Source organism: Bombus impatiens, unplaced genomic scaffold (assembly GCF_000188095.3).
Source record: "Bombus impatiens unplaced genomic scaffold, BIMP_2.2 scf_0146, whole genome shotgun sequence".
Lineage (NCBI taxonomy): Eukaryota > Metazoa > Arthropoda > Insecta > Hymenoptera > Apidae > Bombus > Bombus impatiens.
The window spans coordinates 865,609-883,963 of NT_176565.1; the positions used below are offsets into that span (position 1 = coordinate 865,609).

At 37.2% G+C, this 18,355-nt stretch overlaps 5 protein-coding genes, 1 long non-coding RNA gene and 4 other non-coding genes across 13 annotated transcripts in view; all 10 read left to right on the forward strand.

Moving 5' to 3' along the window:
* The first annotated feature begins 73 nt into the window (after positions 1 to 73).
* LOC100747281 (tRNA N(3)-methylcytidine methyltransferase METTL6) lies at positions 74 to 2,679 on the forward strand. Of its 4 annotated transcripts, none has more exons than XM_033319297.1 (8): positions 83 to 410; positions 488 to 868; positions 939 to 1,084; positions 1,160 to 1,303; positions 1,402 to 1,566; positions 1,756 to 1,800; positions 2,196 to 2,240; positions 2,597 to 2,679. In XM_033319297.1, exons 2-5 carry the CDS (start codon positions 497 to 499, stop codon positions 1,559 to 1,561), a joined length of 822 nt encoding a protein of 273 aa, XP_033175188.1. In that variant the 5' UTR covers positions 83 to 410; positions 488 to 496; the 3' UTR covers positions 1,562 to 1,566; positions 1,756 to 1,800; positions 2,196 to 2,240; positions 2,597 to 2,679. The 4 variants fall into 4 exon arrangements, with proteins under 4 accessions (XP_012237639.1, XP_012237640.1, XP_033175188.1 ...); XM_003487249.4 differs by having other exon boundaries at positions 84 to 410; positions 467 to 868; XM_012382216.3 differs by having other exon boundaries at positions 74 to 868; positions 1,214 to 1,303.
* LOC112212309 lies at positions 1,603 to 1,685 on the forward strand. The gene has a single exon (XR_002946124.1). It is a non-coding gene; the product is annotated as a small nucleolar RNA snR60/Z15/Z230/Z193/J17 (small nucleolar RNA).
* Positions 2,046 to 2,128, forward strand: LOC112212308. The gene has a single exon (XR_002946123.1). It is a non-coding gene; the product is annotated as a small nucleolar RNA snR60/Z15/Z230/Z193/J17 (small nucleolar RNA).
* LOC112212306 lies at positions 2,445 to 2,527 on the forward strand. Its single transcript, XR_002946121.1, has one exon. It is a non-coding gene; the product is annotated as a small nucleolar RNA snR60/Z15/Z230/Z193/J17 (small nucleolar RNA).
* Positions 2,680 to 2,813: 134 nt separating the features above from the next.
* LOC105680390 lies at positions 2,814 to 3,950 on the forward strand. Its single transcript, XR_001102064.3, has 4 exons — positions 2,814 to 2,957; positions 3,314 to 3,406; positions 3,594 to 3,668; positions 3,841 to 3,950. It is a non-coding gene; the product is annotated as an uncharacterized LOC105680390 (long non-coding RNA).
* Positions 3,162 to 3,244, forward strand: LOC112212307. The gene has a single exon (XR_002946122.1). It is a non-coding gene; the product is annotated as a small nucleolar RNA snR60/Z15/Z230/Z193/J17 (small nucleolar RNA).
* Positions 3,951 to 5,720: 1,770 nt separating the features above from the next.
* LOC100750029 lies at positions 5,721 to 6,900 on the forward strand. Its single transcript, XM_003487272.4, has 2 exons — positions 5,721 to 5,891; positions 6,349 to 6,900. The coding sequence occupies exons 1-2, from the start codon at positions 5,877 to 5,879 to the stop codon at positions 6,619 to 6,621; spliced, it is 288 nt and encodes a 95-aa protein (XP_003487320.1). The 5' UTR covers positions 5,721 to 5,876; the 3' UTR covers positions 6,622 to 6,900.
* Positions 6,901 to 8,515: 1,615 nt separating this feature from the next.
* Positions 8,516 to 10,591, forward strand: LOC105680379 (mediator of RNA polymerase II transcription subunit 15-like). Its single transcript, XM_012382177.3, has 2 exons — positions 8,516 to 8,530; positions 8,654 to 10,591. Exons 1-2 carry the CDS (start codon positions 8,516 to 8,518, stop codon positions 10,589 to 10,591), a joined length of 1,953 nt encoding a protein of 650 aa, XP_012237600.1.
* Positions 10,592 to 14,302: 3,711 nt separating this feature from the next.
* LOC117151327 (keratin, type II cytoskeletal 1-like) lies at positions 14,303 to 14,936 on the forward strand. Its single transcript, XM_033319302.1, has 3 exons — positions 14,303 to 14,314; positions 14,449 to 14,798; positions 14,885 to 14,936. The coding sequence occupies exons 1-3, from the start codon at positions 14,303 to 14,305 to the stop codon at positions 14,934 to 14,936; spliced, it is 414 nt and encodes a 137-aa protein (XP_033175193.1).
* A 53-nt stretch (positions 14,937 to 14,989) lies between these two features.
* Positions 14,990 to 18,355, forward strand: part of LOC105680380 — a 6,206-nt gene continuing 2,840 nt past the window's right edge. Inside the window, exons 1-2 of the mRNA XM_033319303.1 lie at positions 14,990 to 15,785; positions 17,168 to 17,237. Coding sequence (XP_033175194.1) covers positions 15,025 to 15,785; positions 17,168 to 17,237 — 831 coding nt within the window. The 5' untranslated portion in view covers positions 14,990 to 15,024. The remainder of the gene's footprint in view (positions 15,786 to 17,167; positions 17,238 to 18,355) is intronic.

Below are 18,355 nucleotides of genomic sequence, written 5' to 3' on the forward strand. Positions count from 1 at the left end.
TCAGGAAAATATTAATAATAGGGTAATATAATAATATATTCAGGAAATGGTACAAAAACTGTTTAGCACAATAACGATAAGTTTTTCTTAATTCTGTAATTATCGTATACATTATAGTCGTATTGTACTAATATCCCATTTTTTGCAGAAGAATGACAGTGCTTAGAGATTTTAGTGTATAAATTTCCCTAGTATATAAGATGGCCACCCTGATGTCACTAGTCTAGGCAGATTATTCTAGCGCGTGACGTGGTGGGGAGATATCCATGTTACGCATGTTCAGCACCGGCACGTTTTTCGTTCATTTCCTTTTGGAACTCGAAGGTGGGAGGTTGTTTTATGGAGTGGTTCTTTGGCTTCAATAACCGTTTCTTTATACTCGCGTAGATGATTCATCTAATTACGGCAAGGTACACTTGTAAATTCAGAAAGGTTTTTAAGAAATTTACATTGCTTTTCAATTCACAAAAATTTTATTACGGCAAAGTTTGGGAAAATGGCTGAGTCTGTAAAGAATAGTGAATATGTAGGCCACGTGGCGAAGAAACTCACTCAAGAGGAAATCGAGAAAATGCAGGCGCAAAATTCGCGATTAGTTTCTGAATTTCGCGCTAATCAACTGGAAAAAGATGCTAAAAAGCATTGGGACTTGTTTTATAAACGAAACGATACTAGATTCTTTAAAGATAGACACTGGACTACCAGAGAGTTCCATGAATTGCTAGGCTTGGGTACGGAAAACGATCAAAAGATCCTTCTAGAAGTCGGATGCGGTGTTGGAAATTTCATATATCCATTGATCGAAGATGGATTGAAGTTTAAAATATTTGCCTGTGATCTTTCTCCTAGAGCCGTGGAGTTAGCAAAGGTATATATTTATTAATTCTTTAATTAATGTGTCTATACGGTTAAGAGCCTTACACTCTTATTCTTTGCAGAAACATATATTATATAATCCAAAAAATATAAAGATTTTCCAAACTGATATTACGACAGAAAATTGTTTCTGTGAGGTGGATTACTCTGTGAATATAGTAACGTTAATATTTGTATTATCGGCTATTAATCCAACAAATTTTAGAACGTGAGCTATACTCTATGCGTAATTTTTTACTTTACGGCAATCGTTGCCGATTTATTCAAAATTATAATATTTTAGGGTTGTGAAAAACTTGTATAACGTTCTTGACATTGGAGGGATTGTGCTTTTTAGAGACTATGGTCTGTACGATATGGCTCAATTAAGATTTAAACCTGGTCACAAAATCAGTGAGAATCTATATATGCGACAAGATGGAACTAGGTAAAATTTATTTACATTTTTCAACATATCACGAATTAATGTTACGTTCAAAATATATCATGTTCGACAACAAAGTTAATGCCAATATCTCATTTCAGGACGTATTATTTTTCAGAGGAAGAAGTATTAAACTTATTTGAATCAACTGGCTTTAAAGTTTTATCATGCAGTTACGTACAAAGACGTACTATAAATTTGAAAGAAAAAATAGATGTACCAAGAATTTTTGTTCAAGGAAAATTTGGGAAGTTTCAATAATGATGGTATGTCTTCATTGGTTATTAAAAAGGACTATCTTTAATGTACAAATGATGAGTTCATAGTTCAACTGATTTAGAATGAAGAGTTACTTAAATATCTTTCGCCCCTATCTGATAACTTCATAGGAAATAAATAAAATATTTACTTGCTTAAGGATTTTCATATCAATATATGTCTCCTTTGTGTTTCAGAGCAGTTATATGGCTGAATGGATGTAACTACACAATATCGCATATGTAAGTAGTAATTTCTTTCGTCTGCGTGAAATGTCATATGGTTGTAAAATTAATTACGCAATGACGTAAACATATTTTGAGTGAATTAAATAAAATCGTAAATTCAGGAAAAGATATATGGACGTTTAGAAGATATAGAATTACATTGAATTTGTTATACATTAATCTGTATACCTTCTAAAATTACGACAACATTATATCTTTTTTATAGAATGTAAAATGTTCAGAATATTTTGGTTTGGGATAAAAATTTATGATGAGTTTATAGTTCAACCGATTTAGAATGAAGAGTTACGTAAATGTCTTTTGCCCCTATCTGATAATTTTAGACTAAATATATAAAATATCTTATTGCTTGAAAGTTTTTAAATCAGCATATATTTGTTTTGTTTCAGAGTGGTTGTATGACGCAATGAAAGTGATTACGCAATATGGCACCTGTAAGTAGTATTCTTCTTTTACCTGGATGAAATATAATATGATCGTAAAATTAATGGTGCGATGAAGTAAACACACATTAGTGAATTAAATAAAAAATGGGAAGTTGAGGAAAAGAGATAGAAGTTTCACCTCTAAAATTACGACCACATTATATTTTTTTCTATAGAATGTGAAATATTAAAAATATTTTGATTCAGAATAAATAAAATTTATGATGAGTTCATAGTTCAACTGATCTAGAATGTAGAATTACTTATATGTCTTTCGCTCCTATCTGATAACTTTTTGACAATATTAAATGTGCAATGTAATAAATACCGATTTTATTGTAACGTTCTTTTTCTTTTTGTTACAGAATGTTAATTACTGGATCTGCAATTAATAAAAGTTGAATGTAATTGGTCATAAATGTTTTTGAAGTATCAGGATATTTGCGTTTCTTAAACCAGTGAGTGTTTCTTATGTAGCTTTTAATATAAATATTAATTTCCCATTTCAATGATGTATCTGTATAGATGTTTTTGATTTTTTATGATATGTATATACGTATTTCGTCACTACCTCTGAGAACGTAAATGTCTTTTGCCCCTATCTGATAATTTTAGACTAAATATATAAAATATCTTATTGCTTGAAAGTTTTTAAATCAGCATATATTTGTTTTGTTTCAGAGTGGTTGTATGACGCAATGAAAGTGATTACGCAATATGGCACCTGTAAGTAGTATTCTTCTTTTACCTGGATGAAATATAATATGATCGTAAAATTAATGGTGCGATGAAGTAAACACACATTAGTGAATTAAATAAAAAATGGGAAGTTGAGGAAAAGAGATAGAAGTTTCACCTCTAAAATTACGACCACATTATATTTTTTTCTATAGAATGTGAAATATTAAAAATATTTTGATTCAGAATAAATAAAATTTATGATGAGTTCATAGTTCAACTGATCTAGAATGTAGAATTACTTATATGTCTTTCGCTCCTATCTGATAACTTTTTGACAATATTAAATGTGCAATGTAATAAATACCGATTTTATTGTAACGTTCTTTTTCTTTTTGTTACAGAATGTTAATTACTGGATCTGCAATTAATAAAAGTTGAATGTAATTGGTCATAAATGTTTTTGAAGTATCAGGATATTTGCGTTTCTTAAACCAGTGAGTGTTTCTTATGTAGCTTTTAATATAAATATTAATTTCCCATTTCAATGATGTATCTGTATAGATGTTTTTGATTTTTTATGATATGTATATACGTATTTCGTCACTACCTCTGAGAACAAAAGATATTTTTAAATATAATATTTGTCCTCTGAAAAAAAATAAGAAAGTTTCCTTTTTACAGAAAGCGCTTTATACCTTAAACAAGAAGCGCTTTATACCTTAAACCTAACCCCAATCTACAGATCTTGAGATATAGGTAAATATTTAATTTAAAAAATAACTTTTCAACTATGTCATTTTAATGATGAATAAAATTGATATGATTTTAATGATTGAAATTCCATTAGCTCTATCTGAAAGTGTAATATGTATCTGTTGATCTTCAAAATAAAAAGAGGATATTAAAACAATACCTTCTTATGTTACAGATTATCAAGAGGGATATTTCTATGGAAAATGTAATATAAATTATATCTATGTTATTAATATATGTACATTTATGTGTGTAATACGTAATAAATAAAGCTATGTAATTGAATTGTTATTTTTATTTGCACCCTTTTTCATACATCTATTCTTCTATGAAATACCTATAATAGGTTCTTAGCTATAATTAAATTCGTTACATTAAAATTCATGAGAAAATATTAGCAAGGTATCGATATCGTGTTCCCAAGAAGGATTTGAAAGCGAAGCCGCAAAGATGAATAAATTGCACCGAGACTATTAATTAAGCAAAAACGTGCCGCGTTCCCAATTCCTTCATTCGTGTAAGCGTTTAAAACGAATGTAAGTTACAACATTTTTTAGTACAATATAAAGCATCCCCGTCAAATATTAAAAATCCATATGTACAAATAATTATTAGTAAATTTATCGAATGAATTATTTTTATACATACATACTCAGACAAAGATAGTCTTTCCAAATGTAATATTTAAAATAATAAAAAGAACACAAATATCTGCCTTTCTAAAAGAAATCTGATAAGAGATTGATGAGGACTATTTTCACTTTTTTGGCCTTGAAATTTCAAATCGCAGTCAACTATCACATCATTAAATTATAATAGTTTATTTGAAAAAAGTGTTACTCTATACGTAAACACGTATAATTTTACATTTCTTATAATTATGTTTGTGCATATGCAATCAGGTCGACCAGAGAACCGGATCCAATATTATGAGAACACGCAGTTTTTTATCAATTTAGGTTCTCGAAATGGGATTTTTTGTTCCTACCAGATTTGAGTGGAAACAGATAAAAAAAAATGGTCGGAAGAATCACTATTCGCAGAAAATGCAGATGAATTCAAAATACCGGCGGAATCGGTATGCAAACGGTCACCCACCGATTTAGCAAAGCCTGGCAGTACGCATGCGTCGTAGAGGACGTTAGGCAATGACCGGGATTTCCCCCGAAATTTAAATTCAAATCGTCAAGGGCATGCCCTTCGATCGTGAGGTGCGTTTGATTTTGAATTCGATCTTTACGCTATCTATTATAATCAATCGATCGTATTGTATTGTCGCAAAACATATTATTTTAATTATTTATGTATTTCATTTCTTTCTTCATTTCTGGATCTAATGTCAGACTATATAATCTAGTCTAAACTCTACTTTTTAACAAAACATTTACAATGTTCATTTTTTTCAGGAATAGCATATAAAAATCCATAATCTCAATATCGTGCAAAATCGTAACCAAAATGTTTTTTACCACACATGAAGGCGATGGTTGTGCACCATAAATATTCCATGTATCAGATAATGTCGTTTTTCTTTCATATGATTTATTGTTTTTATTAACCAAATGTTGCAGAAACAACTTGTTTAAAAATATTTTTCCTAAAATCGTTAACAAATAAAATGTATTGACATCTTTCTTATTATGTTATAGTTGACCGGTACTCTCAATATCGAAAAGAAACTTTCTCATTCTTTTTCTAGTTTTATTCAAAGTCACATATCATAATCGTTAAAGTTCAGAGAACTTGTTACAATTATATCACGACGTAAAGAAGAGTTATTACGTCGTATGAGGTAAACGTAAAACACTTTCGTTCGTATTTGGCCGATTGCCAAGGTCCCTTGCTTCACCCGCGTGCCGTGCATCAGAGGTTGTACTTACACGGGATTGCTTCGGGAATACGTGAACGAGATTCCTTAGCAGACCTCGTCGTCTCCGACAACGTTGACAGCACACGTACTTACACAGGTTACGTATGTGACTCCGTAAACAATAGGACGTGTAACAACCCCGTGCAACATCCACCAGCTCACGCACACACGCATGATACACGTACGATACGCGTGTCCTCGTACATTGATCAATCGGTGAGTGACGCGCATAGGACAATCCGCTCGTCAGGTATATAAAGGTATCCACCAAAAAGCAAGAGCATCATTCACTCCCAGTTCAACACACGAGCTGATCCAAAGATCTACCAAACCTATCAACAATGAAGTGCTTCGTTGTAAGTAAAATAATTACGCTTCTACATAACAAATGTTTAGTAAAAGCATTGTATAATTTAATTTCTCTTTATTCAACGTTTGCTGCTTTGCGAAAACAGCAAAAGATATGTGTCGTGAATTGAATTTATGACCACACCGTGGTTTGGCAAGATATAGGTATCCTAGTAGCTGGAAAATTAAATATATTCTATGGAAAATGTATAATTTGCAATCATTCGATAACGCATATAATTCAATTGCTCTTATAGGCGTAAGGACAATGCTGATTTACTAAAACTTTTGATTACTAAAACAGAAGATAAGATATAATGAAATAAAATATCATAGAGTCGTACGTGAGATCCTCTTCCAATTTTCATTCACTTATCAATTGTAATCGGATCAGCAAACTGAGATTGCACATTCGCAAAGGAAAACTATCGATATAAATACTAAATTATTACTATTTATTTTCAGGCTATCGTTCTCTTGGCTCTGTTCGCTGTAGCCTTCGCTGCAGAGAAACCAGCAGAACCTGAAAAGATTGAACAGCTGTCAAACGCAGAAGCTGCGGAGGCACCAAGAGACAAGAGAGGCCTATTGCTGAGCTACACTGCACCAGTTGCACCAGTTGCACCAGTTGCATACACTTCTTATGCTGCAGCACCAATTACCTACAGTGCTAGTTACAGCTTGCCCTATGCCTACCGCTCGTACCCTTACTACTACAACTCTTACTATCTGGGTTAAATCACATGTCTTAAAGCTAGCACCATGGGATGTTCGTAATTAAGACTAAGGAAACGATAATGGCAATTGCAAGGATTTTTAACTGAATCGTTTACGCTACATTAGTTTAAGTAAGCCCAGAATAAAAGCTAAACAAAATTTGTTCCGATGTTAACATTCAGTGCGCTCACTACTATTTTTGGATGTAATTTTCAATGTACACGTGTTTCGGCAAACTCATGTTAAATGCGATACTTTGTTGTATGTTACAATGTTAAATACAGAATACAATTCAATTTATACATGTTCAGCATTATTTTCCCCATATATTTAGTATAATGACGAATCCTCTAACTACAGTTACTGGAACTGTATTAACGAATGTACGTGGAAAATAATATTCGACCCAATCTATAAGGAGTCGATGATTTAAATTCTACTTTTAATATAGACACAATGTATCCTATGGCAGTATATGATTCATAATACGATCTTATTAAATATGCACCTAAGGCTTCATCTCTAATATAAAAATGCATGTTACATTGTCGTTACGTTGGTGCATTGTCACACAGTAGACTTCCTGTCACAGGGAACAGCAAGTAGCAACAAATGACATCATCGGATGCAGTTTGGCGTTGCAATTTGAGCGTCATTTGGGATAGTTATGCAGTTATAGTTATGCAGTCATAGTTATGCAGGGATAGTTATGAAGTCATTAGAATAGCGAAACGAAGCTATGCCCGATGTTGGTGTCGGCACACTGTTTCCGCCTATTACTAATAAACGCGTGCATGTATAAAGAATGCGCCATACCGCGATTCCTTCGGTAGTCGATAAATACTATGCAAATTGATAAAGATGGGATGATAAAGACGCGATGAATTTTAAGGGCGAATCTTGAAAACCAAAAATTCGTGAATCTATGATACTCTATAGTACACAGATCGTGTTATCTAATCGAGATACTTTTGATAAATAAAAATGGGTAACTGTAAGCGACGTTTGAAACATTTCAAAGAATTCGAGCATGCGTGACTTACGTATAATCAGGAATTACACAATACGAATATATCACGATATACTTATTCTGTATTCTTTGGGACTTGACGGTTTTAAGTACTTTCACTAAGGCTATGAAGGCTTCGAACGCTTCGGAGAATAAGGACGTGATGGGAATAATACATACAGGCGTTATTCTCCATAAGTATATTTTTGAGGGAGCGAACGGAAGTTGAAGCGACGTTGCGTTTCCTTTTTGCAAAAACAGCATTTAGATTTAGAGACAGCATAGCAAAGACAGCGTAAGATTTATGCAAGAAAGTCTGAAACGAAGATACGGCTAAAGTTGAATTGTTCGTACTAGATAGTATCAGAATCGTGTATCAGAACCCTTAAGACACGACGGAAGCCCGTGCGTCTTTCTCACTTGTATAGTTCTCGTTAACGACCTCGAATATAGATTTCACGAAACTGATTTTGTCGTTAGTTGCATAAAATTGTTCTTATGCGATTCAATTCTCCTTTTATGAGTCTTACTTTGCTCTCGTTGTTTAACTTGACGCGTTTCTTTGGAAAAAAGTGTGTTAAGCCGATCAAATATTTGAATAGTCAGGAGAAGACAATACTCTACATCGATATGTGTAACATCACCAATCCGTAACAGCATTGCCTAAGTGCGATCGATGAAAGCCAGCAAGAAAGTCTATTGTAATTCGTGGATGGTCGCGACCCGACTGTATTTATACATGTGCAGGTATGGCCGTGGTCTTAGTCGGTGCGAGCCTGTCCATCTCTGAAGAAATTAGTTTTACTTAAAGTACTCTGATTACATGTCGAAGGAACCTGCGGCAATTACAATTCTAGCGTAGGAACATCCGATTAGTGTAGTGATAAGTGCAATTGAATTACAAACATGAAGTTCCTTTTAGTAAGTATACTGCATTTGTAAACACAAACCAAATTTTCAGCAATTACGTTCCTATATGTGTAAGTGATGTGACACAGTTTCGTGATTTATATAGTTAATGCGCTAATTGTTATATTATTTTAGATAACGTGTCTACTGGTTACGAGCTTATTATGTGTCACAGCGAAAACTGAAACCGAAGATACTGAAGAAAAAACAGAAATTACGAAATTGGAATTAGTAGATCTTGGCGAGGGGGATAGCGATGCCGAAACCAAAGAGTCGGAAGTTCAAAAAAAGAGAGATTCGGGATATTCCTATAGGAGACCGGACAGTTTTGCATTAGCTTCGAGAGCCCGTTTCCAAGTCGGGCAATCTGGCCACAGAGGACGTATCGTTAATAGACATCCTGCACAAATAAATAGACCTATTACCAAATACGGACCACCGGGTTATCAGAATTCATCTCCAATAAGACCTGCATCACACAGTCAACAGCACCGAGATAAATTGCAATTCCAGGGTCATTTCAGTCAACAACATTCGAACAACTTTGATGGTCGTCCTAGTGGTTTGCTGGAACAAGAAGTACCGAGTCCAATTAGACAGGTCGATTTCGTCGAACCGAATCCAATATCCACTCAAAACGATGAACCTTTCGCGACTCACTCGGCCAATTACTTACCGCCGCAAAATCAAAGGTTACCTGGTTATTCCGCACCGCAAGCTTTTTCCCCGTTCCAAGCAGGACAGAATTCTAAAGGTGGTGGTCAAGGTCAGTCATTAAACGTCCAAAGTCAGAGCATCGTACAACCGCAAGGACAGATCTCGGATGCGACGCTGTTCTTAACGCAAAATGCTCAAGCGATACAACAACTTTATGGTGCGCCCCCGAACGAACAAGACTTTGCACCACACACCGATCAATTCTTAGGTCACAACAATCAAGTTCAGAATCCGAATGGTCAGTTTCAAAATTTCGAGAGCAATTTGCAAAGTCCGCAAAGTTTCCCAGGACCTCTGCCGTCATACGCGTCTGGAACTCTTAGCGCCCAAGAAACTCTAGAGCAAATACAATCTCTCGAAAAGGACAGATTGATTGCTCAATTACAGCGAGCGCTCGTAACTCAGACTCAGGCCCAAAATGCAGATGCAGCAGGAAGGTACGCTCAAAATCAGCCGAGCTTCGTTCAGAATCAAGATCTTCTGGCTTCCCTTGGACAGCGAATGAAGATTCACGGTTTAAATACACAACAGAATACCGTAAACTTGGGCTCTGGAAATACAGCTTTCAATCAATCACCTTTTTTGCCAGGGACAGCAATCAGTCCGGGGTTTCCGCTTAGCTACGGACTGTCGACAACTATTCAGCCTCCAACTACCACTACAACGACAACGACCACAACCGTGCAGCCTCCTCAGGCTGCTAAAGGCGATGGAACCTCGCAAGTCGGTTCTTCCGTACCTGCGCCACCCCTATCGCCATCCAGTCCAGGAGTTCCCGTTTACGGTGGATTTGTTCCTACTTTAATCACCGGTGCGGCTTTCGCATCGAACGTACCAACTTACGGTCCTACTTTCTTTGCACCCGGTGCCATCGCATCCGTTCAACCATCAGGATCTTTCCCTACACATTTTGGACTACCCATTCCCACAGATCCTAGTCAGAAACCTGGAACGAAACCATCCACGGTTTCTACAACTCCGTCACCTTCTTCGACGAATCAACCTAACGCTCCTTCACCTCCGCCAGTTAGTACCGCGCCACTTCCTATACATCCTGTTGCAACTCCGCTTCATCCAGTCGTAACTCCTCTTCATCCAGTAAGTCCTTTGCAACCGGTGCTTCCTCCGACGTCGACACACGTGCATCCAGTACAAACTCCGTCAACGACACATCCGTCTTACGGATTACAAACGGCGGTAATCAATTCACTTCTATACAAGCCCATCAAACCGGTCTATCCATTCTACTATTACCAGAACGTCGCATATCAGGTACCTAAGCCGACGTTACCAACTTATCCGTGGAGCTACGCGCCGACCTATGCTCAAACGAAACCGACCCAGATATGGAAATGACGTTGATCTTGTTCTTTGCGGGTTAATCGTAGCTTGCTTTTTCGTATCGAGACTGACTGTTTACCCACGCGGAAAAGAAAACCCGAGAAGTTGGAGAAGTAAGGGGCCATGACATCGTATCGAGATCGCACTAACATGATTCAAGAATAACGAAATACGATGTTTTCGTACATGTGATGGACGCAGTTGCGCTTCGTGTATCCGCAAATTTTAATTCTATGTTGTACGACATCGATCTTTCTATCTTTTCAATAATTAGTTGTATGAATGTAGAGTTGGCAAGTTGGACTTTCTTCGGTTGTCAGAAGTATTCTAAATATTACTAATTTTTTGCTTTTTTTCTTTTCAACTTATAAATCTTTGGTATTATTGGTAAAAGGTATTTCCAATGTTATATGTATAAAAATAGTCGAGGTTTTACTTTTCACACGAGGTGGGATAAACGGGCAACTATTCGTGCTTTTATACTACTTTATATTTATATAGGTTAATGCGATTTCATACATTTCTATTCGCAGCATCGACATGCCATTAACATGCCACATCGAATTAACATTTTCGATATGTTTGCCTTTTTTTTTTTTTGTTAATTGCGTACGATTTTTCGATCGAATGATGTATATACCAGTTTTATTTATTACCTCAAATAAATATTTTTCTACCTTCGAAGAAATTCTATTTTTATTGACTGTATATAAAAACAAAGAGAGCAGAAACTTTATAAGATCGACTCTAAATCGAACGTCTCTACTCAAAAAAAAATTCAATTCACAGGCGGTGTACTCGTTTCACTGCTAAAGAAAGTAAGTACACCCTAGAAAACCAACTGTCTCCATTTCCGGCCCGTAAACCTACACCAAGGAACTCTCACCGAAGGCTTAATGGCCGCCCGACCGATCTGTCATGGCTCATCGTGACCTCAAAAGTGGTTCGATAATTCTAATCACGATCGGTTTATCGTTGAACAGATTATTCGGATAATCCTAAGCATATACGTATAACAGACTCTTCGTCAACATTCATATTTTTCCGCCGCTCTTATACACTTTTAACAGCAGTATATTTGCATGTCTTCTTTGTTTATTTATATTTTATAGTTTTACAGTTACGCTCAGATTGTTTTACAGTTTAGAGTTAGACTGGTTTCTTAACTCGATGGTGCACGATAAACGAGTCGTACTTCGGAAAGGGAGTGACGTTATGTTGTGGCGCAATGCAGGCGCAAAGTCTATCAAAGAATCGTGTGGCCGAGTTACTTACATGATTATACCGCTAAACGTACTAGATTTCTACAAATACAGAACAGGTGCAATTGCTTTCGAAGTGGATAGCCATTTCATTTTCCGCAAGCCGCGGGCTTACACAAAGGAAAGGGCAGCAGTTACAAAGGAACGACTTAGATAGATGCTACTACTTCACAATTCACATAGGAAACTTGTTGTCAACTCACTTTCCGCGACTGACCTGAATCTCATTCTATTTCTTGTTTTAGTGCACCTCGTGCACTTTTACCGTTTTACTTCGAACTTGCCCAGTCGGGATTTCTTTTCCAAAAAACTGTTTATATCTTGAGAAATCTAGAAATTGGATGAGCAGAAAATAAACAGAGTTAATCTCTTACACGGACAGTTAGCGACGCGGTTATTATTTACCAACGTTAACAGATCCAGTAAACTTCACATTTTTTCCACTACCTAAAGTCATTTACATTTTTTTATGTGTTTATGCACATATAGAAAATATAGGAAGGAACGGTATTCGCTTTTTATTCATTTTATTCGCTATATATTATCAGGAGATAATGAATCGATTATAATGTAGGAAAGCGTATCGAACCTCAACATTTTTTGTGGACATTAACAATTTCTGAATGTTTGAGTTATTTAAAACGGCCACATACACGATGCAACGTGTTATTATATACACGGTACAACACATTGGCAGAAAACGTAACCATGAGATTGCTAATTATAATTTATTTCCCATGCAAATGATGTATATATATGTGACTATATAAACGTCAAGAAAATGTTTCACGATTTTCGTTGAGACCGAAACATGTTGTGTTTTAATACAGCCATTTAGAAGAAAATAGATATCTCAAAAGTGTTTGTATTTACATATATTTAATTGAGTTACTAATTTGGTATGCGAACGATATTTATTATATCTTATAATTACTGATTATTCATAGTCCATTTAGTTAATTATATTTAATTTTGTGTCATTAATATACGTCCTAGGATACTCTGTTCCTTCGCTATAAAAAGCTAAAGATGTTTTCAATTTTTTTGATCGTAATTTACGCCGAAGTAGCATAAATTGATTCAACGAACGATCCCATTGGCAAAGAATTCGTAGTTCTGATTGTTATTGAGTTTCATTCTAAAAGCCTGCAGCGAATAAAGACGGTCAGCTTCCTTCATCCCACGAGTGAAAGTAAAACGAAATCAATCGGCGTTTTCAACTGTTATAGTTTGTGGACACGTTGGAAGACGTTGGCCGCTGCTTCGTATTTTATTAGTCGCTACCGTCTTTTTGCAGTTACCTCTTTTCAACACCACTATCAGCTTCTCTGTCAACGATATGATTATCCCGCGCGAAAATAACAGCACAAGAACACCTAAACGTACGTCATTTTTTGCCGACTATCCGCGCATTTCACTTTCCAACATCGAAATTACTTTCAGTAGCTTCCGAAGGCGGAGCATGTTTGCTACATGAACCACACCTTCGCTGTTCCTTTCATATTGTGACACATCGTAATTGCGCCCACAAAAGGCGGAAAATTAATGTTTTCTTCACGAAGCTTCTGCAGCAAAACAACATATTACAAAAGATCTTGGCATGTCGTATTTTATAATATGCACCGTAGTAGCAAATCGAGAATGTCATGCTTTTATTTTTTCAGAATTATATGTATTTTTTTCTTTTTTTTTTTTTTTTGCAGAATTATACCACAAATTGAGCATTTTGTATGGAAGGAAAAGGATACGAATAACATTTACCGTACAACGTGGCAAATTTCACAGAAATTTGTAATAGCTATACCTTCTCGACGTCAATTATCTACCAAGAAGAATTCTTAAATTACCTAAAAATTAATTAATAGGAAACCTAATATTTCAAACCGGCCAACAAGAATCCATACCGAAGTTTTACGAATACAGGAAAACGTAGATTCGTCCGTGTAGCATGATACATTCGTATTGCGTTTTGATAAAGCTTCTATTTCACTTTTAACTGGAAAATCTGAAGAAAAATTGTACGCTTACGTTCCAATTACTTTCGTGTCTGTCGCTATGAATGTAATCTCAGGAAGGAAATCATTTTCTTTCTCTTTATTTATAGGAGTACATCGACTTCACCGAAAGGAAATGTCTGGTTAAGATCGTTAGAAACAATGACCGATAAATATCAATTCGAGAACTTTTACCATCCACGACATTCTCATTTGCAAATTTTACCATTTCATGATAGATTAGACTACAATCTTCTGAAACACGTTTCTGTGGAGGTGGAGGTGTACTAGTACCAGCATGGAGAGACTCACCTTCACCTAGACCTTTCTTTCACCATGCAAGAGGGGATTTGTATATAAAAGCTCTCTTCTGGGTAGCAATGGCATCAGAAACCACAATTTCGCTTACATACTCGGTTGTCACTTGACCACGAGAAGTAACATACAGAATAATCTCGCTTAGGATCAACATGAGATCATTAGTAAGTGTATCACGGTAAAATTGAGCTCAATTATTTTCTATATATTTCAAATTAACATTCGGTGGTAATTATATATCTATTCTGTTACTGCCATATAAAATTTATGAAAGATTATTTGATCGAACATTTTACAGGTGCTTTTGGTCCTCGTAGCCACGGCTATTATAAGCGTTTCCTGTCGAGAAACGAAGGGAGATAACCGACCATTGAGACCTCCGCCGAAGGGCAAGCGTGGCATCGTTGAATATTCCGGAGGCTATTCGTCCGGTGGATCATCCTACAATTCTCCTCTTATAAGTTCCGGATATAGCGGCGGATCTTATTTAGGACATTCGGCAGGTATCCAAAGTTTAGGAGGTGGTTCTTTGGGACATGGTTCTTTGGGATATTCTTTGGGATCTGGAGGACTCAGCCTGGGTTCTGGACTGAGTCATGGCGCGGGTCTTCAAGGAATTAGTCTAGGAGGACACTTTGGACAATCTTCGTACGCGGGGTCGAGCCTAAATTCCATCGGAGGAGGAGGAGGAGGAAGTATCAGTTTACTTAGTTCATCCTCGAAGAATGGACCAGTTACTTTCGGCATCCACGGAGGCGGTATCTCTTCAGGCAGTTCCAGTTCTAGCGGTTACTCGGCGCCAGCCTACGCAACGGGAATTCATGGGCTGTCGTCGTACGGCGGTGGTGCTTCGAGCGGTATTAGCCTTCCAGCGATGTTAGGATCCGGGCATGGCTCCTCGTACAGTTTGCCGGCAGCGTCGCTGAGTTCGCTGGGTAGTTCTTCGGGACATGGCCTATCAATCCAATCTATCGCCCCGAGTTCGTCCTACCATTCGGTGAGCGGAGGTTTAGTAATTGATTCGAGTTCGCTTGGAAAAGGATCCTCCAGTTACAGCCTCCCTGTGTCTTCCTCTCACGGAAGTTCCAGCAGCTACTCTCTCCCAACGTCCTCGGGATCTCACGGAATATCTAGCCTCTCTTCCAGTTCTGGTGGATCTGCCAGTTACTCCCTACCAATCTCTTCTGGATCATCTAGCGGTCACATAAGCCTTTCCAGTGGATCTTCCGACAGTTCCAGTTATTCTTTGCCTGTTTCTTCTGGATCCTATGCATCTGGATCATCCCATTCTAATTACATACCATCTTCCTCCGACGTGTCGTATTCATCGGGTGGAAGTTCCAGCTATTCCAGTCCCTCGTCCAGTTATTCCGGTTCCGGTTCCAGCTACTCCGGATCAGCTTCTAGCTACTCCAGCCCTAGTGTCAGCTACTCCAGCCCTAGCGTCAGCTATTCCAGTCCTAGCTCCAGTTATTCATCTCCTTCCACTTCGTACGGCACCCCTGTAGAGTCCCATGGTTCCTATTCGAATCTCAGTCCTAGATACATTGCATACACCAGTTCAAAAGGCTACGATGGTTTGAATTCCGGCAGTAACAAATACGATACGATTTCGTACTCCAGTCCAAGTGGAAAGTATTAAATTATAGAATTGTCAAACGATCCCACGAGATACGTACTCTTTAATAGACGACCGATCGTGGACCATTCTTAGATAAATCGATCGTGAATGTACGAACGAAACGTCCAAGGGTCGTAGGATATTTTACTAATTTATACTTACGCTTTTAGCATAATTATTTTATTTAAAACGCCGCTGCGTATTTATATTTCTGTTGTTTGCTTCGAGTACCGTTGTATATGTTGCGTAACATCGATATTGTGATGTTTGTTTTATAGTTTTATACGTACTGTTTACAATAAAACGATTCTTTTTATAACCAGTTGATTGTTTCACACTCCTCTAAGCGGAGCGCAAATTTAATACTTGTCTGACATGTTGCGCTTAATGTACATATTCGTTAATATGGCTAACGTTTTCGATTAAGAAACAAGCATTTGTTACATATTGCTCTATTTTACTAAAATACTCGAACGTTTCTTTTAAGTTTAAGTTTAAGTACAAAATGATTTGATCAGTCCTTTTGGTGGTCGTCTTCGTTAACGTTATTTCTCTTATTGATTGTCCATACTTAAAACTCACGATGGAAAGATTTTTTACTTGTTCATCTTTCACGGTGAAAGTATTGGTAGCAAGAAAGGTAGAAGAGAAGGGTCGTTATATACTATAAAGATGAGGACAAGAAACAGTGTCAAAGCGTAAAAAGAAGATCACTTTTACTCCAAGGCCAGCTCTGGCGAAATGAGCAAATTCCTTTCTAAACTTTTGTTCTTTTTGGGAAAGTACCCGACGAGGTGTATACACTGCAAGCCGGTCACTACTCGTCTGCAGACCGGTTTAATACGATGTATAAGGAAACTGTTCTTTTGCCACTGCCCTTATTTCTATGACAGTAACGGGACTTCTTAGATTACCGGTATAATATAACGATATTTTGTCCGAAGAAAGCTAAGCTTACAAATATACTTAAGCAAAGAACCAATTGCATATCTTCCATTCGGCTTGATTAAAAGCTTCGTAGCGAAATAATTTGAAAGTTTCAGTTTAAATTAGCCGGAGAGTCTTGTAATTTTGTTTAAAGTCTAAGTTAATCCGGTACTTTTCGAACGAGAACGTGCATCGAAGGATTAAAGTAACCCAAGAGCTGTATCGAAGCAACTGGAAACGCGGTGAAGCTTGAAAACTTCGTTTACTCGTTAAGCTTTCCAAGGGAAGTACAGTTTTATATTTCTATACGAAATATTGGAGGAAAAATTCTTTGAAAACACTTGTTATCTACCTAACTTCTGTCAAATTTTTATACTTATTTATTATCCATTTTTACATGTTTTTTTTCGCGTATCGTTCCTTTTCGTACCCTTTTCTCTTCGCTTACTATCCTTTGTTGAATTTGCAGTGTAAAGCAACACCCACATAGAAGAAAGTGCAGAAATGCGTCGGTGCAGTATTCTCTCGGTACCAATCTCGTACAAGCATGACCCACTTTTCAACGATCGCACGTGCGCACGGACGAATAAACACGCATTCTCCTCGAAAATGACATCGATGAAGATGCTCGTAGAATCCTTGGGCCGGTCGAGACAAACGTAGAATCGGTGCATCGGCTAGACGATAGGAAAGTCACATTTCACTGTTTCCCAACTGGTTTTGCGAGCGACATACTTGCACTTCACTCTTAGATCGGTGCCAATGACGTGCCTGGAGCGAAAACAGGGAAAACTCAGCTCTTACTCTTCTTCTTAATGATTAAAATCGCTATCGTGATTCGTGCAATTTGTTCGATGAATCTCGCACGAAGATTATATTCATCAGTTAATCATAGAATATTAAAATATACTTTAGATATACGATATACGATTCCTTTCATTCGAATCCCCTCGCATTGGAAAGGGATACTTTCTCAAGCAATACGTATTCGACGTATCGTAGCAATTGGCTATCATTTCAGCAGCGAATAGATCTACTCGAAAGATGGTCTCTCTCTATTTATCACCGCGGGTTACACCAATCGCGTGGTCATCGAAGGCGTGGTGCTCGTAGCGAAGATTCGTACGAGATCGATGCAACGAACGAACGTGGTGCCGGTGAAAGTAAAGTTAGTCGAACAGATGGACACGAGTGGACCGCCCGCGAATTGATTCGAAAAAACATCCGCCTTAAGAAGCGTTTGCACGACCGGAACTGAAAAGATTCTTCCGAGAGCATCGTGAAACGTTTTACTTCCGCGATCACACCACGATCTTCCAAACAAATTACTCTCCTACCTTTTTTAACTTCTCCAACGAAAGAGATCGATCCGATTGTGTTTAGAGGATCGCGTGCTAAGTAAGACACTCTCCGTTTCTCTGTTACTCGCCATTTGCTGCGACCACGAGAACATCGCAGCGATAATTATTTACCGTCCGTTTAAACTCTGAACGGGCTTATCTTGTCCACCGTGAACGAGAGCTTTCACGCTTCGCCTCGGTCGGTCGTTGTCTTTATTTCCTTCGTGACAAGATGGATTTATCCCACCCGCTTCACCTTAGACCAGTTTACCGTAGCATACCTTACACTGGCAACGAGACCGGGAGGTGTTTTACTA